This window comes from Podarcis muralis, chromosome 8 (assembly GCF_964188315.1).
Source record: "Podarcis muralis chromosome 8, rPodMur119.hap1.1, whole genome shotgun sequence".
NCBI lineage: Eukaryota > Metazoa > Chordata > Lepidosauria > Squamata > Lacertidae > Podarcis > Podarcis muralis.
In genome coordinates this window covers 62,260,837-62,284,923 of record NC_135662.1, presented here as the reverse complement: position 1 = coordinate 62,284,923, position 24,087 = coordinate 62,260,837, and the positions used below count along the sequence as shown (strand labels likewise).

General features: G+C 41.5%; 2 protein-coding genes across 8 annotated transcripts in view; both read right to left on the bottom strand.

Moving 5' to 3' along the window:
* Positions 1–10,134, bottom strand: part of MAK (male germ cell associated kinase) — a 31,331-nt gene extending 21,197 nt beyond the window's left edge. For 3 of the 7 annotated variants that reach the window (XM_028737738.2, XM_028737739.2, XM_028737743.2), the window contains exons 1-5: positions 9,751–10,131; positions 4,162–4,470; positions 3,474–3,528; positions 3,266–3,387; positions 1,565–1,644 (exon numbers count right to left, since the gene is read on the bottom strand). In XM_028737738.2, coding sequence (XP_028593571.1) covers positions 1,565–1,644; positions 3,266–3,387; positions 3,474–3,528; positions 4,162–4,262 — 358 coding nt within the window. In that variant the 5' untranslated portion in view covers positions 4,263–4,470; positions 9,751–10,131. Of the gene's footprint in view, positions 1–1,564; positions 1,645–2,168; positions 2,321–3,265; positions 3,388–3,473; positions 3,529–4,161; positions 4,471–9,750 lie in introns of those variants that run through there. The other 4 variants (XM_028737740.2, XM_028737742.2, XM_028737745.2 and 1 more) reach the window with 4 other exon arrangements.
* A 7,576-nt stretch (positions 10,135–17,710) lies between these two features.
* On the bottom strand, positions 17,711–23,008 carry GCM2 (glial cells missing transcription factor 2). Its single transcript, XM_028735828.2, has 5 exons — positions 22,931–23,008; positions 22,237–22,489; positions 20,582–20,694; positions 19,286–19,411; positions 17,711–18,599 (listed from the first exon to the last, which is right to left on the bottom strand). Exons 1-5 carry the CDS (start codon positions 23,006–23,008, stop codon positions 17,730–17,732), a joined length of 1,440 nt encoding a protein of 479 aa, XP_028591661.2. The 3' UTR covers positions 17,711–17,729.
* Positions 23,009–24,087: the final 1,079 nt, after the last annotated feature.

Below are 24,087 nucleotides of genomic sequence, written 5' to 3'. Positions count from 1 at the left end.
TGGCCTTTCCTTGCCCATTAACCTTATATCACGTGTCCTTGTGTATTTATTTCACATAGCGGGGGTCGGGCCCTCGATCCACAACATTCTGACCTGTAGCAGCTGGCATTCAGTAATTGTGACAACTAATTAAAGAATTTTAATTAAAGAATGATGAACCATCTGCTTTTAAACTAGGGCAAAATCCTGCAGTCCCAAAAATGGTGGTGGTGGGGTATTAAAAGGTCTGCCTGTGGCACTTGCATTTTAACTGCCAGAGCAAATCTATCTGTGATACTTGCACTTTACTGCTTCCTACTATTTTAAGGTATTGAACCGTATTTTTACCTACTCATATGTACTACTCAGTGTTAACATTGTGTTGGATCATACATTGGTATAAAGTTTTTAATGGTTCGGATTGCTTCAATGCAGGGATGGGAAACCTGTTGCCTGTCAGATATTGCTAGATTACAACACCCATCATCCCTGACCAATGTCCATGAGTAGCTGAAGCTGATACGAGTTCAGCAGCATCCTAAGGACCATAGGTTCCCCAGCCCTGCTTTTTATAAACATGCACTTTGTTACTGGGTCAAGCTTATCCAAAGACCATGCAGAACCCAAATATAAAGTCAACTTGAATTATGTGCTTAGGAGAATGTGCTTTGGGGGCATGGTCAGAGCACCTCAATAACCAGGGTCATCATTTGGAGCATGGTCAGGCCAGCTGAGAAGTGGCTGCATCTGGACCATCTCTCAACCATCACAGTTTGAATGACTATGCCAATTTGCCTCTTACTGCTCCCCAAGTGGTGCTGCCGATGAACGCATCAGCCCATAATAAAATTACCACCATCCATAATTTCATTTTTGATGAAGGGGTTAACTTGCAATGTATTAAGAAAACCTGGGTGGATCTACCTTGAACCAGCTCTGTCCACCTGGGCGTTTTGTACAGAACCAGCACAGGCTGGTGGGTTGGAAGGGGGCATCAGCCAAAAAAACTGCAATCTTTCTTTCAGGGAAGCCTGATTTGATACTTTCTTCCCCATGACAGAACAGGGATCTTATTAGTGTACCATCGATCCCACTACTAAACAGCTTCACTGTGGCCATGAAGTCCTGGGGCTGGCTTGGAGCTTCAGTCACCATGACAACCATGCGTCCGTCTCAGTACATCACTGGCCTAACCCATGCAGCAGGCCTAGATATTTATTTTTAATGCTACAGGGCCTTCTGCTTGAGGTCCAATGGTTGGATGGATGCAACTTGAGGTAAAATTAACATTGCCTTGAAAACTGAAGATTTAAGGATTTAAACATAACACTCTTTGGGTGGGTGGGGAATTGCCAGCTATCGTGTAGTGACAAATACACAGCTGTAGCTTTGTTTCAGAGGACCGTCTGAATTATGTATCAATCAGAAGGTTCCTTCTCCATTTGATCCACTGACACTGCATAACAGTAATAATATACACCAATCTTACTTTAACAAATCATGAAGCATTTCCCCCCAAGTTACAAATGCTTATCACTGTACATTTACTTTACTCAGATAAAGCAAGAATAGTGAAGTGTCTTACCGTGTTTATGGATGAAAGCTAACCCTTGTAATATCTGGTACATAATGTTCCTGATGACAGACTCAGGGAACAACTTATTTCTGAGAGGAAACAAATTGACAATGTCAGCAGATTTTTGTAACATTAAAGTTTTTTGTGCTTATGAAGCAGAAAATCTCTTTTTAAAATGTGGCAGACTTATATAAATGCAATAAATCAACACATAAAAGTGAACAGCCTGGATTTAACCATCCAAAATGGCATTCAGTTTTCATTTACTTCTTCTAGTGAATTAACACCACAACTTTTCTAAGGATGCCCAACAATATAAAATATAATAATATAAAATCACAATGATTGATGTTCACAATTATTCTAAACCTTTCTGCAACTCTTCCTATGTGTAAACAATTTAGCAATCTTCTCACTGATCTTCTCTAGGGGCGATATGAGAGCAAGCTTACATCCCCCCCTCCCAGGTATGTTCAGGTATACCAGTTCTGCCAGACATCCACAAATATGCACTAACATCTGAATAGAGCAAATGTGCATAAAAAGCAGTATGTGTAGGCTTGAACAGTGCAGTCAATATCCATGAACAATTTGGAAATCATGCAATTTGTACCTATGCGCACTGTGTTTTATGCACTCTTCAAACACATGGATGGATGTCTGGCAGATGGGTCTGATGAGCAGGGCAGAAAGCTGCAACCTTGCCGCTCTGCTGGTCCTCCCAAGTGATCCTATGGCTTTGATGACCACTTCATTTGAAAGCTGCTGGGTTAAAAATTCAATTTCATTTAATTTAATATTGACCATAGGGCACAACTGAATACAAAATATGGCTTTAAATAAATATTAAATAGTATGACATAATCTATATTACACTAGCTAAAGCGATAAATAGGTGAATTGATTAATCTGTACTTCTTGATGGCAATTTATGACATGCAACTCAACAAAAGCAACACAAGGTTTAGATAATCCCCAACATGTTGCTGACTAACGACAGTATTCAATTAAATATGTGCACTAGTGCATGGATTAGCACTATGGGACTTTCCCCCTCCCAGGCATACGCCACTCTGTTCCAAAATCTTCTCTGGAGGGTTCAGGAACTCCCAGAACAGATTTAGGGGGCACACAAGAGGAGGAGAGGGGCAGAACATTCCATTGTGCAAGGAGAAATCCTTGGGCTGAAAAAACGTTCTCTTACTGCAATGTTGAGTACAACTCTTACATAACAGTCTGACACTTTCTGGCTAACAAAGTAAATTAGTTTTCTCTGTCTATCAGAAATTGCAAGAGAAACGTGTTTCAGACTGACATACAGATAGGATTCCAAGGATGTCAAAAAGGTAACATACAAGGTTCTCGGTTTCTGTTGTGCCACATAAACAAGGCTCCCTTCCAAGACAAATCGAAAAGCATCCAATTAAAATTGAGTAAGAAAAAGGCTTTTCTCAGAGGAAAATAATTGACCTGCTTAAGATACCTGAAATTGCAATAATATTCAAATGCTCAATAGATCTGCTGTAAACCAACTAGGTCAGGTTCTTAGATATGTGAAACATGAACATTTCCCCTTTGATATTGTAATAATCACCTTTCTGTGCTGTACTGAGAACTGTGAACAGAGTTCTAGGGGGAAAAGCAAACAGGATGTTGTACCCACTGAGCAGTGGGTACCAGATCTAAGCAAAGTTTTAAAAGTGGACATACCTGTCTTTCATTAGCTGATAGAGATTTTCCTTCATATATTCAAACACGAAATAAAGATGGTCATTTTCTCGAATAACTTCTTTCAGCTTTATCACATTGGCATGATTAAGTTTTTTCAGAGACTGCAATACATCAGAGAAAATAATTATGATCATGTCATTGGTTCCAACACAGGCCTAAACAGTTATTTAGTAAATATGAGCATTACCTTGACTTCTCTAAGATTCATACATTCATCCCAAGAGTAGAACTTTCTTTTCATTCTGAAATAAAAGTCACAAGGAACCCATGCTTATTAGGTAAAAAGTGAAACACGCAAAGAGATAGAAAGTAGAGTAGATTATACAGAGCACTGAAATATTATTTCCCAATTCAGAAGTTACAACGTGCTCTACTTAATATCAGAACAAATTAAAAAGTCTTGGCAGCAATTTCAATGCAAGCTACTGAACAGAATTTGAAAAAGGTAAGAAATGAATGGGCAGTGTACACTCCATAACGGCTTATTCCAATCAGCATAACTTAAAATAAAGCAGGGCAGAAAGGGTCCCAATGCTGCAATTCAGCTAGCCAGAAGCAGCAGCCCAGCAAAAGGTAAAAAGCCATCTCAGAAGGCAAAGTGGGAGAAAAATGAGGTGGCTCAAAGAGCACAAGCCAACAGGGGGAAAAATTACATGTGATTTCTACTACTGCTTAAAGAGCATCCAGAATGAGGCTTCAGTCATTTACATATTTGTTGTTATTTATATTTTGTCAATGTTTCACTAACAGCAACCAACATCATATGCCGACTCCTTCCTACTTGGAAGTAATTCCCACTGACCTCAATGGGGCCTACTTCTGAGTAGACATGTGTAACATTGCACTGTCATGCATGAAGATTGAAGGGCACGTACCTTTTGATGGCCACAAGCTCCCCTGATTCATTGCTCTTCCCCATCAGTACACTGCCATATGTTCCATCCCCAAGTTGCTTCATGGTTGTGTAGCGATTCATTTTGTAAAAACAGGTTAGCCAAATCCTTAAAAATGCTCAAACTGCTTCTTTTTCAAGCAGGGACTTTTGAGAATGTTGCTGTTACATGGGCGAGTAATCTGTCATAGTACTTGCTTAAGTCATCAGTCTTCTTTTCCAGTATTATAATCACACTATCCGGAAATAACGTCGTAGTGAAGGGAATAATGCTGCCATTCTTACAAGAGTCCTTAACAGAAACAGATATTTTGTTTAAGTATTCTATGGGAAAGCATGTTACTATCATGCAACAAGCAAACTAAAACATTTTATATTTAAAAAGTAAACATGCAAAGTAGATTTGAGCTAAATCCAAGCAGAATGCCAAACTAGCTTTCCTGTAAAGTGGGAAAATTCCCTCTAGGATAAAAAGAGAGAGCAAGAAGGGCTAATACTACAGTAGAATCAAGTGAAACGACACTGCAGGTTCTGACTATTAATAATCATGATGACTAATTAATTATACAACATATTATTTCAAGCCAACATATAGGCTGCGATATTAGCAGTGCAATCCTATTCATGTTTACTCACAACTAAGTCCTCTAAGTCCTACTGAGTTTAATGGAACTTACTCCCAGGTAAGTGTGTATAGGATTGCTGCTTTAGACCATACCTAAACCCACTTACTAGAAAGTAAACACTACTTAACTTTGTGGGACTTACTATCACCATTTACTTAATTAGTGGGACTTAATTCTGCCATAGGATTGTGCAGGATGTCACCAAAGTGATCAAAGTTTTCATAGAATCATAGAGTTGGAAGAGACCACAAGGGCCATCGAGTCCAACCCCCTGCCAAGCAGGAAACACCATCAGAGCACTCCTGACATATGGTTGTCAAGCCTCTGCTTAAAGACCTCATTTCTAGACTGCCACAACACTAGCTACAATTCTAATACTCTACAATTTAATTATTAAATACAGGTTTCTAGCTCTCATGGAGGTAAAGAAAGCTCCAAAACATGATTCTATTAGGCATGTCAGAGTAGTTCCCAAACTGAGATGCTATAGCAGCACATATGCTACAGTGAATGCTTTTACAAGGAATGCTCCAAACAATGCAGTGAAGAAAAATTCCTAAAGCACACAAGAGGATCTTCAGTGACCAGGCTACTGCTTGTATGAAAAGAGATTCTCTGGTGGTGCTGAAACAGATGAAGCAAATATAGAACCCCCAAAAGGATACTTACACATAGTTGTCTGATAAATAATAAAAATAAAAATAATATAGTGAAAAACCGGAAGCCCGTGAAGCTGTTACCTAGCTGTATTTGAAGGCTACAAAGGAGACAATTGTGTCAAAATGGAATTAAAATGGAATTAACTGGGTAGCCGAGTTTTAGAGGATGGAACTGAAGGGCAAAAACATATGTGAAGTAAATTAAATGGTTTTGCAGCATTTCACAGCTGTTGGTATAATTTAATTGCATAACAGAGCTTTCAGAGGAAGTATGTAAGGAGAGAATAGGATGGTGGTGCAGGAATAAGCAAATGAAGTCCTTCTGTTTATTGCACATTCCACCCACTTCTCAATACTATTTTTAAAATCATTATTCTTAAGGACAATTCAAACAGGCACACAGAGCATAATCTGCAGGCCTCACAGCGTACAGTACTTCTGACTCTTACGCAGAACTTGGAGACAAGTGTATATCACATTCCCCTGGGAGTTTCCCAAGGGAGATGGAGAAAAAATGCTATTGTAAACAACAGATTGTTCCTCATTGTTCAAGACATGCTGCCAATAATCTCCTCAAGGAGGATCAAGGGAGGATTAAAGCAGAGGACAGATAAAGGTCAAGTTGCCATAATGCAAATGCGCCTAGCAGTATCAGAAAAATTGCAGAGAGCGATAGCTAGCCATGTATGAATCAAAGTAACACTGAACTTAATAATTGCCATCCTTTCAAGACAAATTTCAGTAAAAAGATAGTTACCAGAAATGCCATCTTTATGTTAAGGCGTAACCTTATGGAGAAAGCATCACAACTGAAAGAGAGCCTGCAGAAACTCTGATGCACATACATTTGTTTCCTAGAGATGGATAACTAGAAACTTTTCAAAAACAGAAGCCATACTTAGTGGGCAAAAAGCACATCAAAGTTGATGACACTGCCTGTAAAAATGCTATTCTAAAAATAAAATAGTACAACTGGCAGAACTAAAGCCTAAGTAATCAGTGCTGACTAACCACAGTCACTGCCAGTAAAACACACACATTCTAAAAAACCATCTGTGGAAATGTGCCATCCTTCAGGTAATTAAAGTCATTAGCAGCAACAACAGAAGATGCCTATATCACCTTTCTAGTTACTTGCTGAAGTGATTCTTCTAAACCAAGAGAACTACTATGGGACATTGGCTTGTCAATCTGCTACTGCAATCCTATACTTGTCTACGTAAGAAATAAACCCCACTAAGTTCAATGCGGCTCACCCTCAGGTCACGAGAATATAGGACTGTGTAACATACTAGCTCACAACAAAATGCCATTATTTTCAGTAACATTCACTGTTTATAATCAGGGCACAACAGCCAGATCCGAAGTCTATTGTCATTTTAGGGCTTTGTGATGACATCATATATAGGAAAGCTTAGAAAAGAACAACAGGAACATTGGCAAAATGGGAGAATGAGAGAGGGTGTGGATTTTGCCCAAATATTTGGAACTTCAGGATCTTTAGACTTCATTTGCTTGACTGAGCAAATGAAGAGGCACTAATTGGGACAATGACAGCGTACTCTCCATCAACACTTGTAGAGGGCATGAACTGGTTCCTTGCAGAAGGCCAATGAAATTACCGTATTTTTTGCTCTATAAGACTCACTTTTTCCCCTCCTAAAAAGTAAGGGGAAATGTGTGTGCGTCTTATGGAGCGAATGCAGGCTGCGCAACTATCCCAGAAGCCAGAACAGCAAGAGGGATTGCTGCTTTCACTGCGCAGCGATCCCTCTTGCTGTTCTGGCTTCTGAGATTCAGATTTTTTTTTTCTTGCTTTCCTTCTCCAAAAACTAGGTGAGTCTTGTGGTCTGGTGCATCTTATAGAGCGAAAAATACGGTAGGTTGAGGGACACAAGTTGCCTACCCCAGCAGCCAAGTATGGCAAAGCCATTCAACTCTACCATACTTTTAATGAAAACCACAGGTGTGCTACTGTGCGGAATTACATAAACAGCCTTAGATCTTGTGCTGTGGGAAGGAAAATCCCTTCTGTGCTCAAAGCAAGCATGTTGCACTGAACAGCAGCATCACAAAGGGGCTAGGGGAAAGCAGTAACTTAGTAGTGCTGATAGTTAACAGTTGCACCATTGGGTCCCTGCACTGGAAAGAAAGAAACAAGAAAATATCAGTTGATATTAGTGTCTTGTTTAGAATACTGCTTCACATTTTTTTAAATCGAAAAGCAGGTCACACTGATCACCTTCCAGAAAACTTCTCACAGATAAAGATAAACCTTATGAATGCTAAGCAATAAAAACCCAGATCAGGCTCACCTTGCAAACAATTTTGTCACTGGCTTCGTGAGAACTAGCAGTGACTGTTCAGTTCATTATTATTATTTTGTTTAAAAATTCAGTAACAAAAATTGACAGAAAATTCAGAAAACATTCAGAAAGGTAGCTGCTCACAGGCAAAACTCTTGCTCCATTGGCAATAGGAAACAGATGGTGTTTAAATGCATGGCAGGGGGAATTAATGCATACTCATATACTTGAAGAGATTTCATTTTGTTTTAGTTTCCTTTCCGTGTTTACTTTTACATGACAAACTGCTACTGTTGCTAAACAGTGACAAGTGGTAGTCAAGGTAGTAAACAAGGTAGTTTCACATATTTTTATTCAAGTGGAAACTGCACCCTTCATTCTGTGAATAAAGAACACTATTTGAACTCTTCTCTTCTTGGCATTTGTACATCTGTCATCATCCCCATAGTTAAGAGAAGACGCTGTCCCTACCCTTCTACGTTTCGTTCAGCACACCTAGAAACAATATGCATTCAATAATTTCACCCACTTTATTATAATCTGCTCTTAATTGTATTTACTTGAAAATGTTTATAAGTGATTTCAGTGGAGGGAACATTAAAAAAATACAGTTCTATCAAGTGCAGCATTAACCCTACCTATTGGAATCAATGTAGAATTTCTCTGCTTCAGATTGAGCTCAACATATATTTAGGGTTGCAGCCATAGTTCTAAATTATCTTAAGTTAATTGAAAATTTTAGATTTCTGAATCTCCAGCTCATAGTAAGTTTAAAATATTTCTTTTCCCATATGAAAAAGCTTATAAATGATGTTTGGCAGATTGTGGTTGATCTTTGTTTTGATCAGCATCTTGAAGGCAAAACCAATCCTCCCGCCATGGAATTTCAGCCCACAGCCTCCCACCAATAGTTCTATCTAACTCTGCAACGATCCTGTTATCACAAGTGAATAGAAAATACCTAAGTTTGGATGAGGAAGGTGAGAGCTGTGATTGGTCAAGCAAAACCTGCACAGGTGCTTCTTTTTATTTTTGGAGGGGTTGGGGGTTGATGACATACTGTAGATCAGTGTTTCCCAACCTTTTCCTAACCATGGTCCCCTTCTGACCTTGTTTCCTTCTTGTGGCCCTCCAGTCTTACCAGCAGATAGGGTAGGCAAGAGATTTTAAAGAAATACATTGTTGAGTTGGGATAGCTCAGTCCGTAGAGCATGAGACTCTTAATCTCAGGGCTGTGGGTTCAAGCCCCATGCTGGGTGAAAGATTCCTGCATTGCAGGGGGTTGCTCATGCTCTCTTCCAACTCTACAATACTATTATTCTACCATCTTACACCTCCCCATTACACCCGTCAGATCTCCTTCTTGGTAGTACAGTACACGTTTCGGACTGCACCGTCATTCTTGGAAATTTCAACCCACGCCTCATTAAGTACCCAAATTAAGTACTGTTAAGAGCCACTGTAACATAGTGGAAGAAAGTAATATTAGAGGCCCAGATTCAAACCCGCATACAGCTATGAAACTCAGTGGGTTGCCCACCTCCTTTCAGGCTTACCCACCCCTCCCTGCGTGGATAAAATAAGTGATGCGAGCCCCTGGGAGGGAAAAGTGAGATACATAAACGAAAAGAGCAATGTCGCTCCTATGCGTCCCACTGAAGCTGCTTCCCACTGAAATCGTCGCGATTCTAAAGGCCCTTATAGCTTTGGCTAGATCGCGCCTGAACTCTGAAGTCCCGCCCAAAGTTAACGGGAGCCTGGGAAGTAAAATCCCAAGTCACAAGAATCATGGAATCGTAGAGTTGGAAGGGGTCACCGGGGTCATCTAGACCAACCCCCTGCAATGCTTCTAACGGGGCTGTTCCAGAATAAGAGCGGGGTGTGTGTGTGTGTGTGTTAAAGGCTTTTTTTCTTTGCCTGCCCGCCTCGTCACCCTCCTTAATCCCTCCCTGCCTCCGCCGCCGCCTTTCGCCTCACTCACCGCTGAGCTGCTGGCCGCCTGCGGAGGCTCCGGGGCCGCCCCCTCCGGGTCCTCCTCCTTCTTCCCTTGGCCGCCTCATCCCAACCTCCGAACCACCAGCAGCTCCCTCGACTCTAAACCCGGCCAGGGGTCTAGAGCCGGCGGCGGCGGCAGCGTCAAGCAGCAAGCGGTGGCGGCGGCGACCCGTTTCCTAGGCAACACGAATCGCCGGCGCCAGCTCTCGAGGCACGCAGGCGGAGCGGGCGGGCCTAAGAGCAGTTGAGGAGGAGGAGGGCCGTAGGAACGAGAGGTGGGTGGCGGGGTGGCGCTCGAGCTCCGCGTCGTTGATCCTGATTGGCTTGGCGCTGACTTGAGTGACGGTTCGAGAACGGACGGCCCAGCAACTCGGGAGGGCGGGGCGGGCGGGCGCAAGCTGCGCGCGCGTGGCAGCTGCGGCGGCGATGACGCTTCCCACTTAAGCCTCCGAGCCGTAGAAAGGCGAGAAGGTCGCGCGCGCGCGTTCGACTTGTTGATTATGCGCGCACGCGCCGGCGAATTAAATAAAAAAAAAAAAGTGGCCTCTTCAAGAAGAAAGTGCGCGCGCACCTGCTTGTAGAATCGAGGGGGCGGTCCTTTGCGCGCTTGCGCAGGAGCGTCGTGCTGAATATTTCATCTTTCGAATTCCAAAAAATGAGGGGTGTTAAAAAGTTGTACAGTAATATGAACTTGGGAATTCAAAACACGTTTGGACTATGTTAATACGATCTAGTTTTGCTTGCTAAGTAAAATGTGTGTAACGTTGCGTAGAAATGATTGCCAAGTACTTGCAGTTTTATTATATATTGATTTTATTTTTTATTATTATTATTTAGCATTACCTGACATTTTCAGAAAATGAAATTAAAATTATTTGGTTTTCCAAGAGCAATTTATGTGCTTTTTTAAAAAATCAAACGTAGATTTACCAAGCAAAACGTCCCGTTGCTAAAGTAATATCGTAGCAGATTTGAATTCCTCACACCCAGAAACCCCTCGCTAAAGAAATGTGCAAAAAATAAGTTTCACCCCTAAAATGACACCCCCTATGCCCTGCACTGTTCAGTGTCCCCCCTCCGATAGCCACGATGGCTGTTCTCTGGACCCTCACCCTGGGAGGCAGCAATGCTTCTGAATGTCAGCTGTTGGAAACGCATACCCTCCAACATTTTTCTGATGAAAATAGGGACGTCCTATTTCCTAATACACTCAAACCTCGGTTCCCAAACGCCTCCATTTTGGCATGTTTTGGCTCCTGAACTCTGAAAACATGGAAGTAACTGCTCGGGTTTTCAAACGATTTTCGGAAGCCAAACGTGCTATGCAGCTTCCGTATTGAGGCTTCCACTTTCAGTTTTCAGTTGTCAAACATTTTGCAAGTCAAACTGTCTTCCGGAATGGATTACGTTCAACAACCGAGGTTTGACTGTAATAATAAGAATAAGAATACCCCGTCCATTTGACTAGATTGCCCCTGCCACTCTGGATAGCTTCCAAGATATATAAAAACATAATAAAACAAAAAAACTTTTTTAAAAAACAAAACAAAACTTCCCTATACAGTACAGAGCTGCATTCAGATGGCTTGAGGGGTTGGTTAACTCATTTATCCAATGAAAATAAGGATGTCCTCCCATGCCCTGCAACATTTCTTTAATGAAAATAGGGACATCTTAAGGAAAAGCGGGACATTCTGAGATCGAATCAGAAACCTGGGCAGCTTCTGTAAATCCGGGTCTGCCCCTGGAAAACAGGGACACTTGGAGGGTCTGGAAACCACAGGTGGGGAGGGATTGCTTGCAGCGCACATGTGTTGTTTGTGGTTTCCCCACAGGCATCTGGTTGGTCACTGAGGACGGGAAGATGGACCAGGTTGGCTGTTGGCCTGATCCAGCAGGACTCAACTTTCATTCCAAAAGGATGTGTCTACTACTACTCTGTGTATTTATATGGATGACTTGTGAGGCTGTGTACACATTACCCTTTTGCTTTGGCTCAAGTGTACTCCGGCTTTTGGGTAAAAAGGTAAAGGTATGAGGGACCCCTAACCATTAGGTCCAGTTGTGGCCGACTCTGGGGTTGCAGCGTTCATCTCGCTTTACTGGCCGAGGGAGTCAGCGTACAGCTTCCGGGTCATGTGGCCAGCATGACTAAGCCACTTCTGGTGAACCAGAGCAGCACACAGAAAAGCCGTTTACCTTCCCGCCAGAGCAGTACCTATTTATCTACTTGCACTTTGATGTGCTTTAGAAGTGCTAGGTGGGCAGGAGCAGGGACCGAGCAGCGGGAGCTCACTCTGTCGCGGGGATTTGAACCGCCGACCTTCTGATCGGCCAGTTCTAGGCTCTGTGGTTTAACCCACAGTGCCACCCACAGCTTTTGGGTACCTGAAGCCAAGTGCACACAGCATTAGCCACAAACCATAGGATCCTTCTGTTTATTGGTGCATTTCCCCTCAAACTAGCTTCCATCTGATTTAAAAACGCAAGCTGTGTTTGTGCTTGTGCAGATGGCAGCTTTTGTGTACAGTTTAGGAGTTCTGGCGGGGCCGCAGGGGTGGGAAAACAAAGCAGGTAACGTGCATTGGCTGAAGCGAAGCCACCCCTGCGTCCTCTCTGTACAGCAGATTAGAAGTGAAAATTCACTTGACTTACTTTTCTTTTTGCATTCAACTGTAAACCTGATCGGCTTCTTTGCTGCTGATATAGGCTTATGTTGACAGACAAATTGATTCTACAGCCAGTCAACTGGAAAGTCAGGGTAACAGAGTCAGTTTTCTGGAATCCAGAAGATAAACTGTTGAAAAGATGTTCAAAAGAAGTATTAAAACTAGTGCCATAAACCAAATTAGGCATGGAGCCCTACTGCTATTGTTTACATTAAATGTGGGAACACTTAATTCCTGGCTTAATGAGCAATTTAAACAAGGAGGAAAAGTTAAAAACATTAGCTATTTGGAGTTCAAATGGCTAAAAAACACATTGCCGGTTAAATAGCACTAACAAAATACAGTATCTTCCATACATGAAGATTTCAATCAGAACTCAGACTGCTTTATATCTCTGGGTAAAAACAGGAAGCTTTACTGCTCTGTACATCAACAAGATAAGAATTCCTAGCAAACAAGCATTTTCAAAGTCTTATCTTTCCCTGCAGCCACTGATTATTAGATAGGTGCAGTCATTTGATACCAAGAGCTGGCTCAGTGTTTATGCTTCAATACCTTCTCAAGGTAACTGTATTGTGCTACAGATTCAGTGCTGCTAGTGTTCTTTCACCTTATGCTAGTGTTCTTTCACCTTATGTTTTGCTTTATTGCATTTATAACTATGCATTATTGCATTTATGCTTCATTTTTGCAGGATATCTTTGTGAGAAGAAAAGGCTAAGGAGTAAACAAATCCAGAGTGGAGTCCCTAAGACCGATGGATGTCACCTTGTATGCCTCCTTCCAGTAACTGCTGCGGCCAAACTGGTGCCAAAAGTATTGCACAGCTTTCCTTTGGACCATACCAGTGAGGCCGAGAGAAGGGGAATCTTGGTGTCTGGGCAGCCTGGGACCTCCATACACACTGCCCAGGCTTGTGCCCCACTAACTGCTAACACAGCAGTTTGACATCACCCCTGGAGGTGCACTCCATTGCCTCTTGAGACAGACGGATGCCAAAAAACTCACCTTTCCCTCAAGGAGCTCAAGGTGGCATCCATATTTTTCACCCTTCCCCATTTTATTACCACAACAACCCTATGAGGTAGGTTAGGCTGTGAGTGTGTGACTGACCCAAGGTCACCTAGTGAGCTTCATGGCTGAGTAGGGATTTGAATCTGGGTTTCATTGGATTAAACTGTATACAGAATGTAGATGTATATCCTGTCCTGACAGAAGAAATTATATTTGTTTTGTTAATCGAAATATGAATGGATATGGAATGGAATCCCTATCTATTGAAATTGGGATTTCCCATAAAGTAACCTTTTTATGGCACAATCCTAATATATGGCTACTCAAGACAAGAACCATTATTTTCAGTGGGTGTAGAATTTCAGCTTTAAAGGTCTTTCCTTTCCTTCCACCACCATCCTCTCTCTCTCCCCGCTCCCCTCACACACATACCACATTTTAAGTAATACCTCTTTTTTGTCAGAACTTTACTAACATCTCTATAGGCAGTCTCATTGTAGATTAAAATTAAATCCACATTTCTCATGTTTCTATTGCATTCTTTTCCCTTTTTTTGCATTTTGTTGTGCCACATCACATGTCACATTTTTCATATTTGAAAGCACTTCTGAATAGGAAAAACTGAAACGTAGGACATCTGATGATACAGGGAAACACTGGCCAGTCACAGCTTGCAAGTGACAACAGTGAAAGAAATACTTGTATGGCTCTCTCCTACTTTTTGAACCCTTCAAGCAGCAGCAGTAATTATAAATACATTTCTACCAATCATGTGCCTTAGTTTCAAAGATACTAAATGCACTTAACGATATCATGTATTCCACCATCATATCTATAGTAGCCTCTGACAAGAAGAATTATTATTGATGCTTAATCTTTAAGTAGCAAAGGCATTGGGCAGTAGTTCTTTAGCAAGCTTAGCATTAAGAATAAATAACTATGATGTTGGTGTATTTGAGCTTGTGTGATCATGTTTACTGCACATGCCTGTGTTGCTCTTCATGGGTTATCTATCACACAGTTGCTTTTTGATGTTGTCCTTTGATAGCAGTTCTTAGGTTTCATAGATAATAGGTCAGTTTGACCTTAGAAGAACAACCTGCCAGTGTTTCCCAAAGCAATGGGATCAACAACATGTGCCGATCAGTTAGCACGTCATTTTGCCCCACAGACATAACAGCAGCAGCGTGCCTTGCTCTTGCTATGAACCAGGAAATGAAATGAAAGATAATAGGCAAGAGCTAAAAGATCCATGAAGAGCAACACAGTTTGCATTTTTACAAAAGAAGCTGGAAATGACAACATCCAAACGCACCTGCTCCCTGACTCATTTTACATTTCGCCATGTTCACGTTATGGGGCACCCAAGTTAGCTCCTATTTTAACTGAATATAACTTTTTGAAATGGACTTCAGGCATATTCCCCTACCAAGTTAATAAATAAATTCGTTGTTTAGTTTGAATTTATTCCGTATCCTACATTTCCTCTAAGGATCTCCAGGAGCTGCATGTGGTTCTGCCCCCTTCCCTTCAGCCTCATGACAACTTGGCTAGACTGTGTGACTAGCCCAAGGTCACCTAGTGAACTTTGATATCCGAGGGATAATTTGAACCTGGGTCTCTCCTAGTGTAGCACTCTTAGCTCAAGGGTAAGGGAAGGGGCCTTCTTTAGGCTGAGGGCCACCATCCCCTCCGGGGTAACCTTCTGAGGGCCACATGCAAGTGTTGGGGAGGACTAGCAATGTCATGGTCAATACAGGCCAAGTTCTTTACTTTCTTCACGGTTGCTTCTAGCTGAGAAATAACGGTTGCAATAGCAGTGCAGATTCCACAAAGCAAGGAACATTAGGCCATATTCCAGTGCCCACTTCCATAGCACTAAGCCATGTCCTTTAAAAAATGTTTCAAACTGATTTGGGCTACCACATAAAAACGAGACACAATTGAAGATGTTTACTTTTATTTTAGGAGCCTCTTAACTACATAGCAGCTGCTACTGAACAATTCTGATAATGCAATTATCTGTATTAATTAGAAGGGAAAATAAACAGCAAAGAAAACAAGCTTTCAATGAATACACGAAGGACAAAGGCTGCTCTGAGAATCTGTCTGTTGTGAATGTGGTACGGATGAGATCAATATACTGTATTATTTTTCTCACATTTCTATTCCAACCTTTCCTGCAGTGACCTCAGGGTGGCACATGCATGAGTGCAATCCATGTTATCCTTACAATTACCCCTGTGATATAGGCTCAGGGATGGTGTAATAGGCCCAATGAGTTTTATGGCAAGTGGGGCTTTGAGCCCCAGTCTTTCCAGTCCAAGTCTGACTTACTACCAAGATGATAACCACTGGATCAGTAGATCTTGTAAAAGGTATTTGTTGTAGGGAAATGACAACCCATTTAGGAGCAACAGGTAAATATTTTCAGGCACTCTGCAAAGAAAGTTTATGTCCGTTCCATACTTCATGATGCACGAAAATGTGCCCAAATTCATTTTACTGTTTTAATCTCACCTGCTAAACTGGCTTCCCATTCATGAGTACTGTATGGATCAAGAAGAATGGTTTTCCTGCAACCAAGCTTCCTTATGAGAAATATGGTCGTGTGAGCTAACCTTACACAACCTGGAGATCTAGGTGGCACTTGTATATGTGTTAAAATAGTTCCACTATCACTGTTTCTGTTTTATTGATTCATGAAAAGGTGCTTTTAAAAAGTACTGGGGAACCTATGAGACTCTGCATGTAGTTGGACTATAACTCCTGTAATCCCAGATCACTGGCCATATTGGCTGGGGCTGACGGGAGAGAATACAGCAACATCTGGAGGACCACAGGCTATTGAAATGGATGCTACAAGCCTTGGAAGCTTCCTTTCTCCATTCTGCTTAATTATCTAATCATAGAATTGTGAAGTTTGAAGGGACGCTGAGTCCATCCCTGTGCAATGCGGGAACACGCAGCTGTCCTATAAGGGATTAAACCTGCAACCATGGCATTATAAGCACCACACTCTACCCAACTGAGCTTTCTGGTCCATGCAGTGAATGAGGGCTGTTCTTTATGTTAGTTTCATTTTGTAGCTTTCATTGACGAAACTGATTGGAATATTTGTTGTTGCAGTGAAATATGGTTCTCCAGCATTGTCGTTGCTGCAGTGAAATTCAGCCCTCCAGGAACACAAATTCTGTTCCATGAAAATTATAGTGATATGTGCTTAGAATCAGAGAATTGTAGGGTTGGAAGTGATAAAAAAACCTTAAATAAAACTGATTCAAGTTCATAAAATATCATGTCTTGGAATGAAGGGCTGTATAAAAATGCAATAACTAAATAAAATTGTTTGATTTTCATCTTATATCTTCAAATTAATGTTTGACATAATAGCTTAATAAATTGATTTTTGAAGGTGATTTTGTTTATTACTTGTTGGTTGGTGGTTTTTCAGCCTTTAAAGAGTCACATTTTGATAGCATTTTATGCTGCCATAAAGACTGAATAGGTGCTTTCAACAGGGAGGTGGAGCATGTGGTCCTCCAGATTTTGTTGGACTTTGTCTCCCATAAACACAGACCATTGTCCCTGCTGGTTGGGGTTGATGGAATTTAAAGTCCAGCAACATCTGAAGAGCCATATAGGTTCCCCATCCTTACTTCAAAACCTAACCATAACCACACAAGGAGCTAATGTGAAATAATATCATTACAAAGGACACACACATACTGATAATTTATCATGTGCATGACAGATTTAAAAGAATAGAGGTTCACTGTTCACTCATGCAGTATCCATGTGTTTCCAGTGAGCATGCACAGCTGATGTTCTCAGTGATCTGCACTCACAATACTTTAAGCTGGAGTGATTTTGAGTAAAATACCAAAGTTTACAACGGTGTTTTGAGCCTATATAATTCTGGTACTGTACGTATTGTATACGCCAACAGCTTAAATTCTTGCAAATCTTTAGATGATACCCAACGAAGTCAATTTCAGATTTCAGTAGACCTCTGGTATGACTGACATTGCATCACCCTTTAACCTAGCCATGACTTAACTGCTGTGTGGTTTCTACATTGTGACTTTAATGTGTATGTTTAGAATGAATAACATGAGCCACAGTGTTGATCAGATCTCCCAAAGCCAACAGATTTCCCACAAAATATTTTATAATATATTGGTTTTTTTAAAAATCCTTATCTTCTTTCTCTCTCTCTCTCTCTCTCTCTCTCTATGTGTGTGTGTGTGTGTGTGTGCACAAATCTTGCCACACCTGAGGCTTAGTATTCAGTATTCTCAAATTGGAATGTTTGTCCTTCATATCCAGTATAAACTTTTCCTGCATCAGTACTATCCTGGCATTCATTCACTGATGCTATATGCTCCTCCTTATCAATTGTCAGAAAATGCTCACCAATCTCATTTGGTTTGCCCATTCCCCAGTCATCTTGAAGGCTTATCTCTCGACAGACATTCCCTGAAATGCTTTCTGCCAAGGAACAACTCATAAGATCTTTTGGATCATATAAACTGTCATCGTACTTCACAGGAGGCTTGTAGGCTTCAAGGGACATCTTAGTAGTTGTGGTTATAACAGTTTGCAAAGGCGGGCCTTCCAAAGAGGAATGACTGCTATATCTGCAAGCATATTCTTCACAGTAATGGGGATGGTTAACATTGACTTGACTCGATCCATCACTGTAGTTAGTTTCAGCTAAGGCCTGTTTTAGTCCATGATGTTTATGGGTGCCATCAAAGTTCTTTTCATGGGCATTTAGTGAATTTACATGGTACTGAAGTCCATTCAACACAACATGGTCAGCATCCCCTGGAATATCCATTGGATCTTTGTGAAATGCATACAGACTGGAACTGATGTAACCAGGAAATGAGCATTCATAGCCACAAGTTGGTTTAGATGTATAGATTTTGGGGCTCGAACGCTTCTGAAGCGGTGATAACACATCCTCTTGAAAGCTGGCTGCATCGTAGGTAATGTTGTAAGGTTCTATATTTTGAAATAAATGGTGAGGCTGAGCTAGGAGTGGCAAGCCGGTATCTGTAATTATGTTGATTTTTTCTGATCCTTCTTCACATCCCAGATGATGAATATAATGAAAGTGACTGCTGTTCTCAAAACACATTCCTGTCTGATGAGAAAATAAAAAGACTTCAGGAGAAATGGCTGCATGCACCAATGAAATATGGCAAATGGCTATTTCAGTTGTTGCCAGTTGTGGTTCAAATTAATTTTGCTCAGGTTTTTCAAATGAAGCATCAGAGATGGCTTCAAATGGCTATTTGACATCAGAAACACCTGGATCTAGTGCTGATGTTCTGTACACATCTTGGAATCACCATAAACATTTGTTGGATAATTTTATTGGTTTATTTCAAGCCTAGGGCATCTCCAGATAGGTCTTTTGCTGTGGATGTATGCAGCAGCAACCCACTGATGGGATTGAAGTGAAATTGTACTGATTTTGAAGTGGGCTATCTGCACCTCCTACTTCATAAATTATTATGTGATGTTCCTGCATCACTGCCTCCACACTAGCGTTGCTCCCCGCCCCTACAAATTAGACAACCCCCCAGCCCTTGCAACAGATATTGCTGCTCTTGCTAGCGCTGGACACACACACACACACACACACACACACACACACACCACTTCCCTGCTTTGCCAAAGGTGAGGAGTGAAGCAGATGTACATAGTGGCTGGGTAGCTGCCTGTCTATCCCCACGCACTGCAACTCGCAAACACTTATGCCTGGATAAATTTGTTAGTCTTTAAGTTGCCACAAAGCTCTCTGTTGTTCTGCAACCTTATAGTTACCTGAAAATCCAGAAGCCTTTTTTTCTGAGATGAATGAGAAGGTGGTGTTTGCTTTTTAAGGGCACTTCTTCGGATCTCTGTTTCTGATTTACTCTCTGGTCTAGGGTGGTCATGTATTCCCTTGGCCTGGAGAAATACGGACATGTGAATGTTCTTAGTTACAGGAAACATATGAGCATAGAGACATTTCAACCCATCCACAAACTAGTTAATTTGGAGTGATCTTATAACCAGTTTAATATGGTATGAAGGTCGTTTTCTTCTGTTGAAAGCCATGGTCAGGAACATTTAAAAGTCTGACCTTGTAACAAGAAATTGCTTTTTTAATCTATCTGGAGTTTTGTTAACGTCTGTGGATTGAAGTTTGTATCATTTATAAAAAATGATGACAACTTTTGTTGTGCAAGCCTCATTGAAACGAACCAGAGAAACTGATGAATGTGAGTGTTGGTAGTCTCCTCTGGCTCAGATGGACAGCTTATTTTCACCAGGACTTGTGCATTCAGGCCTAACTCTGTAGTACCGAGCTGAGATCAGGCACCCCTCCATTGAGCCGCAGGCACCTGGGGAAGAGCTTTGCATCCCAGCAGGCATTTTAAGTAAGTTGTATTAGGCCTATGTGGCTTCTATTGATTTAAACACCATATTATTTGATTAGTGCATTGTTCTATTGATTGATTTGTAAACTGCTTTGAGACCATTCATGGTAAAAAGTGGTCTATAAATATTGAGAATGAATAAACAAATGAAATAAATAGTGAATGCTGGATCAAACATAGGAAAGGATCCAGAGTGCTGCTTTGGACATGCCAAAGAGTTGAGGCATACCCATCGTGCCATATGATGACAAACTCTTTGAAATGTCCTTCCATTTCAAAAAAGTTTGCCATGAAACCTTGGGGCAACAATTTAGCTTCAAAGTCCTTGGGGCATAAATTGTTCATATAATTAATTGGATTCCGGCCACCATGTTTTTGGACCTCTAAATCAATGGCTTTGGAATTATGTCAATATTCAATATATCAAAGACCCAAAAGTTACATGGCCTGCCATCTTATCAATGCCAGGCTATTGCTGCAGACCCTCAGTGAGTGCAACATAATTAATTTCATTCAAAAGCACACAAAAAATGAAAAGGGTGAGTACAGGTGATTATCACAAGCAATTCCAGTACGAATTCCTTCTATGTGGTGCAGAAATACGATCATCGATTTTCCACCCACAAATTCCAAATCACTGAAGAGTAAAAAAAACACACAAGCTGCTCAAAATCCAAAAGCACTATTTATATTTTACCTGGAAAAATATTGCCTTGCCTTCATGTCTCCAGAAGTTAGTTACTGGGTAGCCGCTGTGCCCCCGGCAAGGAATTAATTCAAGAGCTGAATTGCAGTTTGGACAAAGTTTTTCTGTGAGACAGAGGGATAATTGGTTAAAGTGATGAACAGAAGGAAAGTCAGATTCAATCATTCTGTATTAAAATCTCCAGGCAGAATTACAGTACTGTATTTTTGAAGTAGATTTGATAAATGGTGGATTTATTAATTTAGAACCTCTAAAGTACAAACCTCTTCAGAACTGATCTTGCTTGTAACATAAAATGATTTATGAATCTGATAGCCTTCCACATTTTATGTACTCTCCAAAATTGAACCCACCACCAGCTCCTCCCCTCTGTAGCATTCCAGGAGCTTTCCATTGGTTTGTGTGTCAACACTTGCCACTCCAGCAATATTGCCTACTTTCCCCCAACAACCCAGAAGGGGAAGTCCTACAGGCAGGGTGGAATGACACGATCGTAAATTTACTTTGCACAGAAATACATTAGTAGGATGGTGTATAATAACAACGGTGACTTTGGTTTAAAGATGTTTGAAACCCTATTAATTGCAAGTGCTCTCAGTTGCCAGAATGAAAGGTAGGTCTCCTAGAGCTGGCTCAGATATCTTTGGCATTTGCAGGATGCTTACAACATGATTTTTGACATCCATGAGACAAAAGTGATCCTATAAGTACAATGCAGAAATAAAAGTTACACCACAACAAACAGTTATGCCTGCAGTTTTTCTAGGGATGGTATTGAAAGCAGATATTTGACTCCTGTTGGTTGTTACTCACAGATTCAAGATTACTGTTGGGTCTTCCTTGGATTCCTCAGATAAATTCCTTGGAAAGTGATGGAAATTCCAGGGTAATTTTTAATTAGGAAAGTGGTTTGCTGTTACAGGATCACTTCAAAACATCATCCCATGAGTGCCAAAACAATATCCTCTAAGGGGACTTTATAGTTGTACCTTGGATCTCCAACGGCTTAGTTGCCAAATTTTTTGGCTCCTGAACGATCGAAAACCGGAAGTGAGTGTTCCGGTTTTTGAACTTTTTTGGGAAGCTGGACATCCAACAGGGCTTCCAGGGCTTCCGATTGGTTGCAGGAGCTTCCTGCAGCCAATCAGAAGCTGTGCTTTGGCTTCCGAACTTTTTGGAAGTCGAATGGACTTCCAGTATGGATTCCGTTTGACTTCCAAGGCACCACCGTACTTTTAAAAACACAGAGAAAATATTTAATGGAGCTGTATTGAGGCTTGAAATCTCCTGGACAGATTTTCCTTGACTTTTTACATAAACCACCTTTCATCCAAAAACAGATTCCAAAGCGATACACAAAGAAATTTAAAATGGCGGAAATGTTATAACAAAAACCAGCACAATAAAATTAAGAGGAATGAAGCCGTCCAACCAGCTAAAAATGCCACCATCTAACATGCCTCTGCAAATAAGAAGACTTTAACCTGGCATCAATAATGTTACAGCATGGATGCCAGGTGTACCTCCCTGAGGATGCCATTTGACTGAACTCTCTGCTGTAAACACCACAAAGGTCCCCTATGGCTCCCAAATCAGAGCAAGATGCAACAGCTTTTGGGTGGCTTCCCCCATCACAATTCTCTCACTTTGCTGCTTCTGGCGAGCCTTGTCGCATATGGCAGGCCGGAGCTGCAGCTTGGCCCCATCCAACAGGGTACAGTCCCCGGCACATGCCACCACACCGAGGCAGGACTTCTTGAGGATCTGGCAGTTGTGGTTATTGGTGTTGCGCATGGCCCACCCGCTGAGGTGGCGCTGTGCGTTTTTATCCTCATTGGAGTAGATAAACCGCAAATAGCCGTCGGGCCACTCCTGGAAGGAATCAAAGTGCTTGGGCTCCTGCATCAGCGGCAAAGGGAGGAGAGAAAGAGGAACGGATGGAGGCTATATTAGCAAAGCATCTCATTAAGGTGAAAACCAGTCTGGGCCTTTAACATTTCTACACACACACATACACACACACACACACACACACACACACACAATGTATTAACAAAATAATGCAAGCAGCGGCTCAAATGCACATGTGAAGATCCACCATGACAGCAACTTCCCAAAACCGTGTCCAGTTCAGCTCCACACTTAGATCCCAGATTAATGCTGCAAGTCTACACATTCCATTGAAATCAGTTAGATTTATAATTGTGGGCTTGTAAATGTGCAAATGTCACAGGCTCAAGCAGCTAATGCAGTTTCCTTGTGACTTTATTGGTGATGAACAATGCAATTCTCCTCTATGGGCTTTATTATTCAAGCTATACCTCCCTCCTTGAACTGTACCTGTGGTAACTTGGGATCATTGATATCCCAGGTTAACTTCATCCCATAGGAGCAGGTGTAGTCTGAGTCCTTTGACATGTTAACCATGGATCTAGGTAAATAATATAACAAAAAAGATACAGCAAAAAGTAAAGATTAATCTGGAGATAAAGATTAACCTTAAGCTGTAAAGAAGGCCATAATTACCTTATATTTACTTTATTTTTTATTTACCAGAATTTATATATATATATAATATTCTGTTAGAGGTAAACCTCTATGCGGTTTACCTAACATATAAAATGTGCATTAAAGGCAGATGTTAAAATTAGCCTTCTTTTCCCCCAAAATAAAACCAGCAGTTAAAAAAACCACTACAAACTAAAATGTCCTATTAAAATACACATCATATTTAGACATTTGGGTAGGCTTGCTTAAATGAATAAGAGTTTAGCAGTGGTAGAGAAGGTGCTTGTCTAAGGACAATGGGCAGGGAGGTGCTGCCAAACTGAAGGATGGAAATCCTTGTAATTCCCACATTTCTAAGTGGTTGAGCAGGCATTTATGGAGGAAGGTGATCCTCATGTCCCATCTAAGAGGAGGGGAGGGGAATTTAAGAGAATCATGCAATTCCTAAGGCCAGGCAGCAAGTTCATGGTTGATGTGGGAGTTGATATAGATGATTTCTGCTCCCAGTTCACCATTCTCACCCATGGCCCAACAGTCCTCAGCAGCTGCTCTGGAGTGGCAGTTAAAGGGCTGCAGTCTCCAAATCCCTACTCAGCCACGAAGCTACTTGAATGCCCCTGGGCCAGTTTCTATTTATCGGAGTGGCCTACCTCACAGGACTGCTATTTGCAGCGGGTGGGAGAAATCATGTGAGCAGCTCTGGGCTCCTTGGAGGAGAGGCAGACATAAATAAATACCCCAGCACCTCCCTTTGTAAGGTGCCCATGTCTGTACGCAGCGGTTCTCAAACTGTGGGTCCCCAGATGCTGTTGGACTACAACTTCCATCATCCCTGAGCTCTGACCTTGCTAGCTAGGGGTGATGGGAGTTGTAGTCCAACAACATATGGGGACCCACAGGTTGAGAAAGGCTGCTCTACAGTGATGGCAAAAGAGAACAAACCGAAAGGGATGAAAGTGAGGATGAGAGACGAGACAGGACAGGACAGG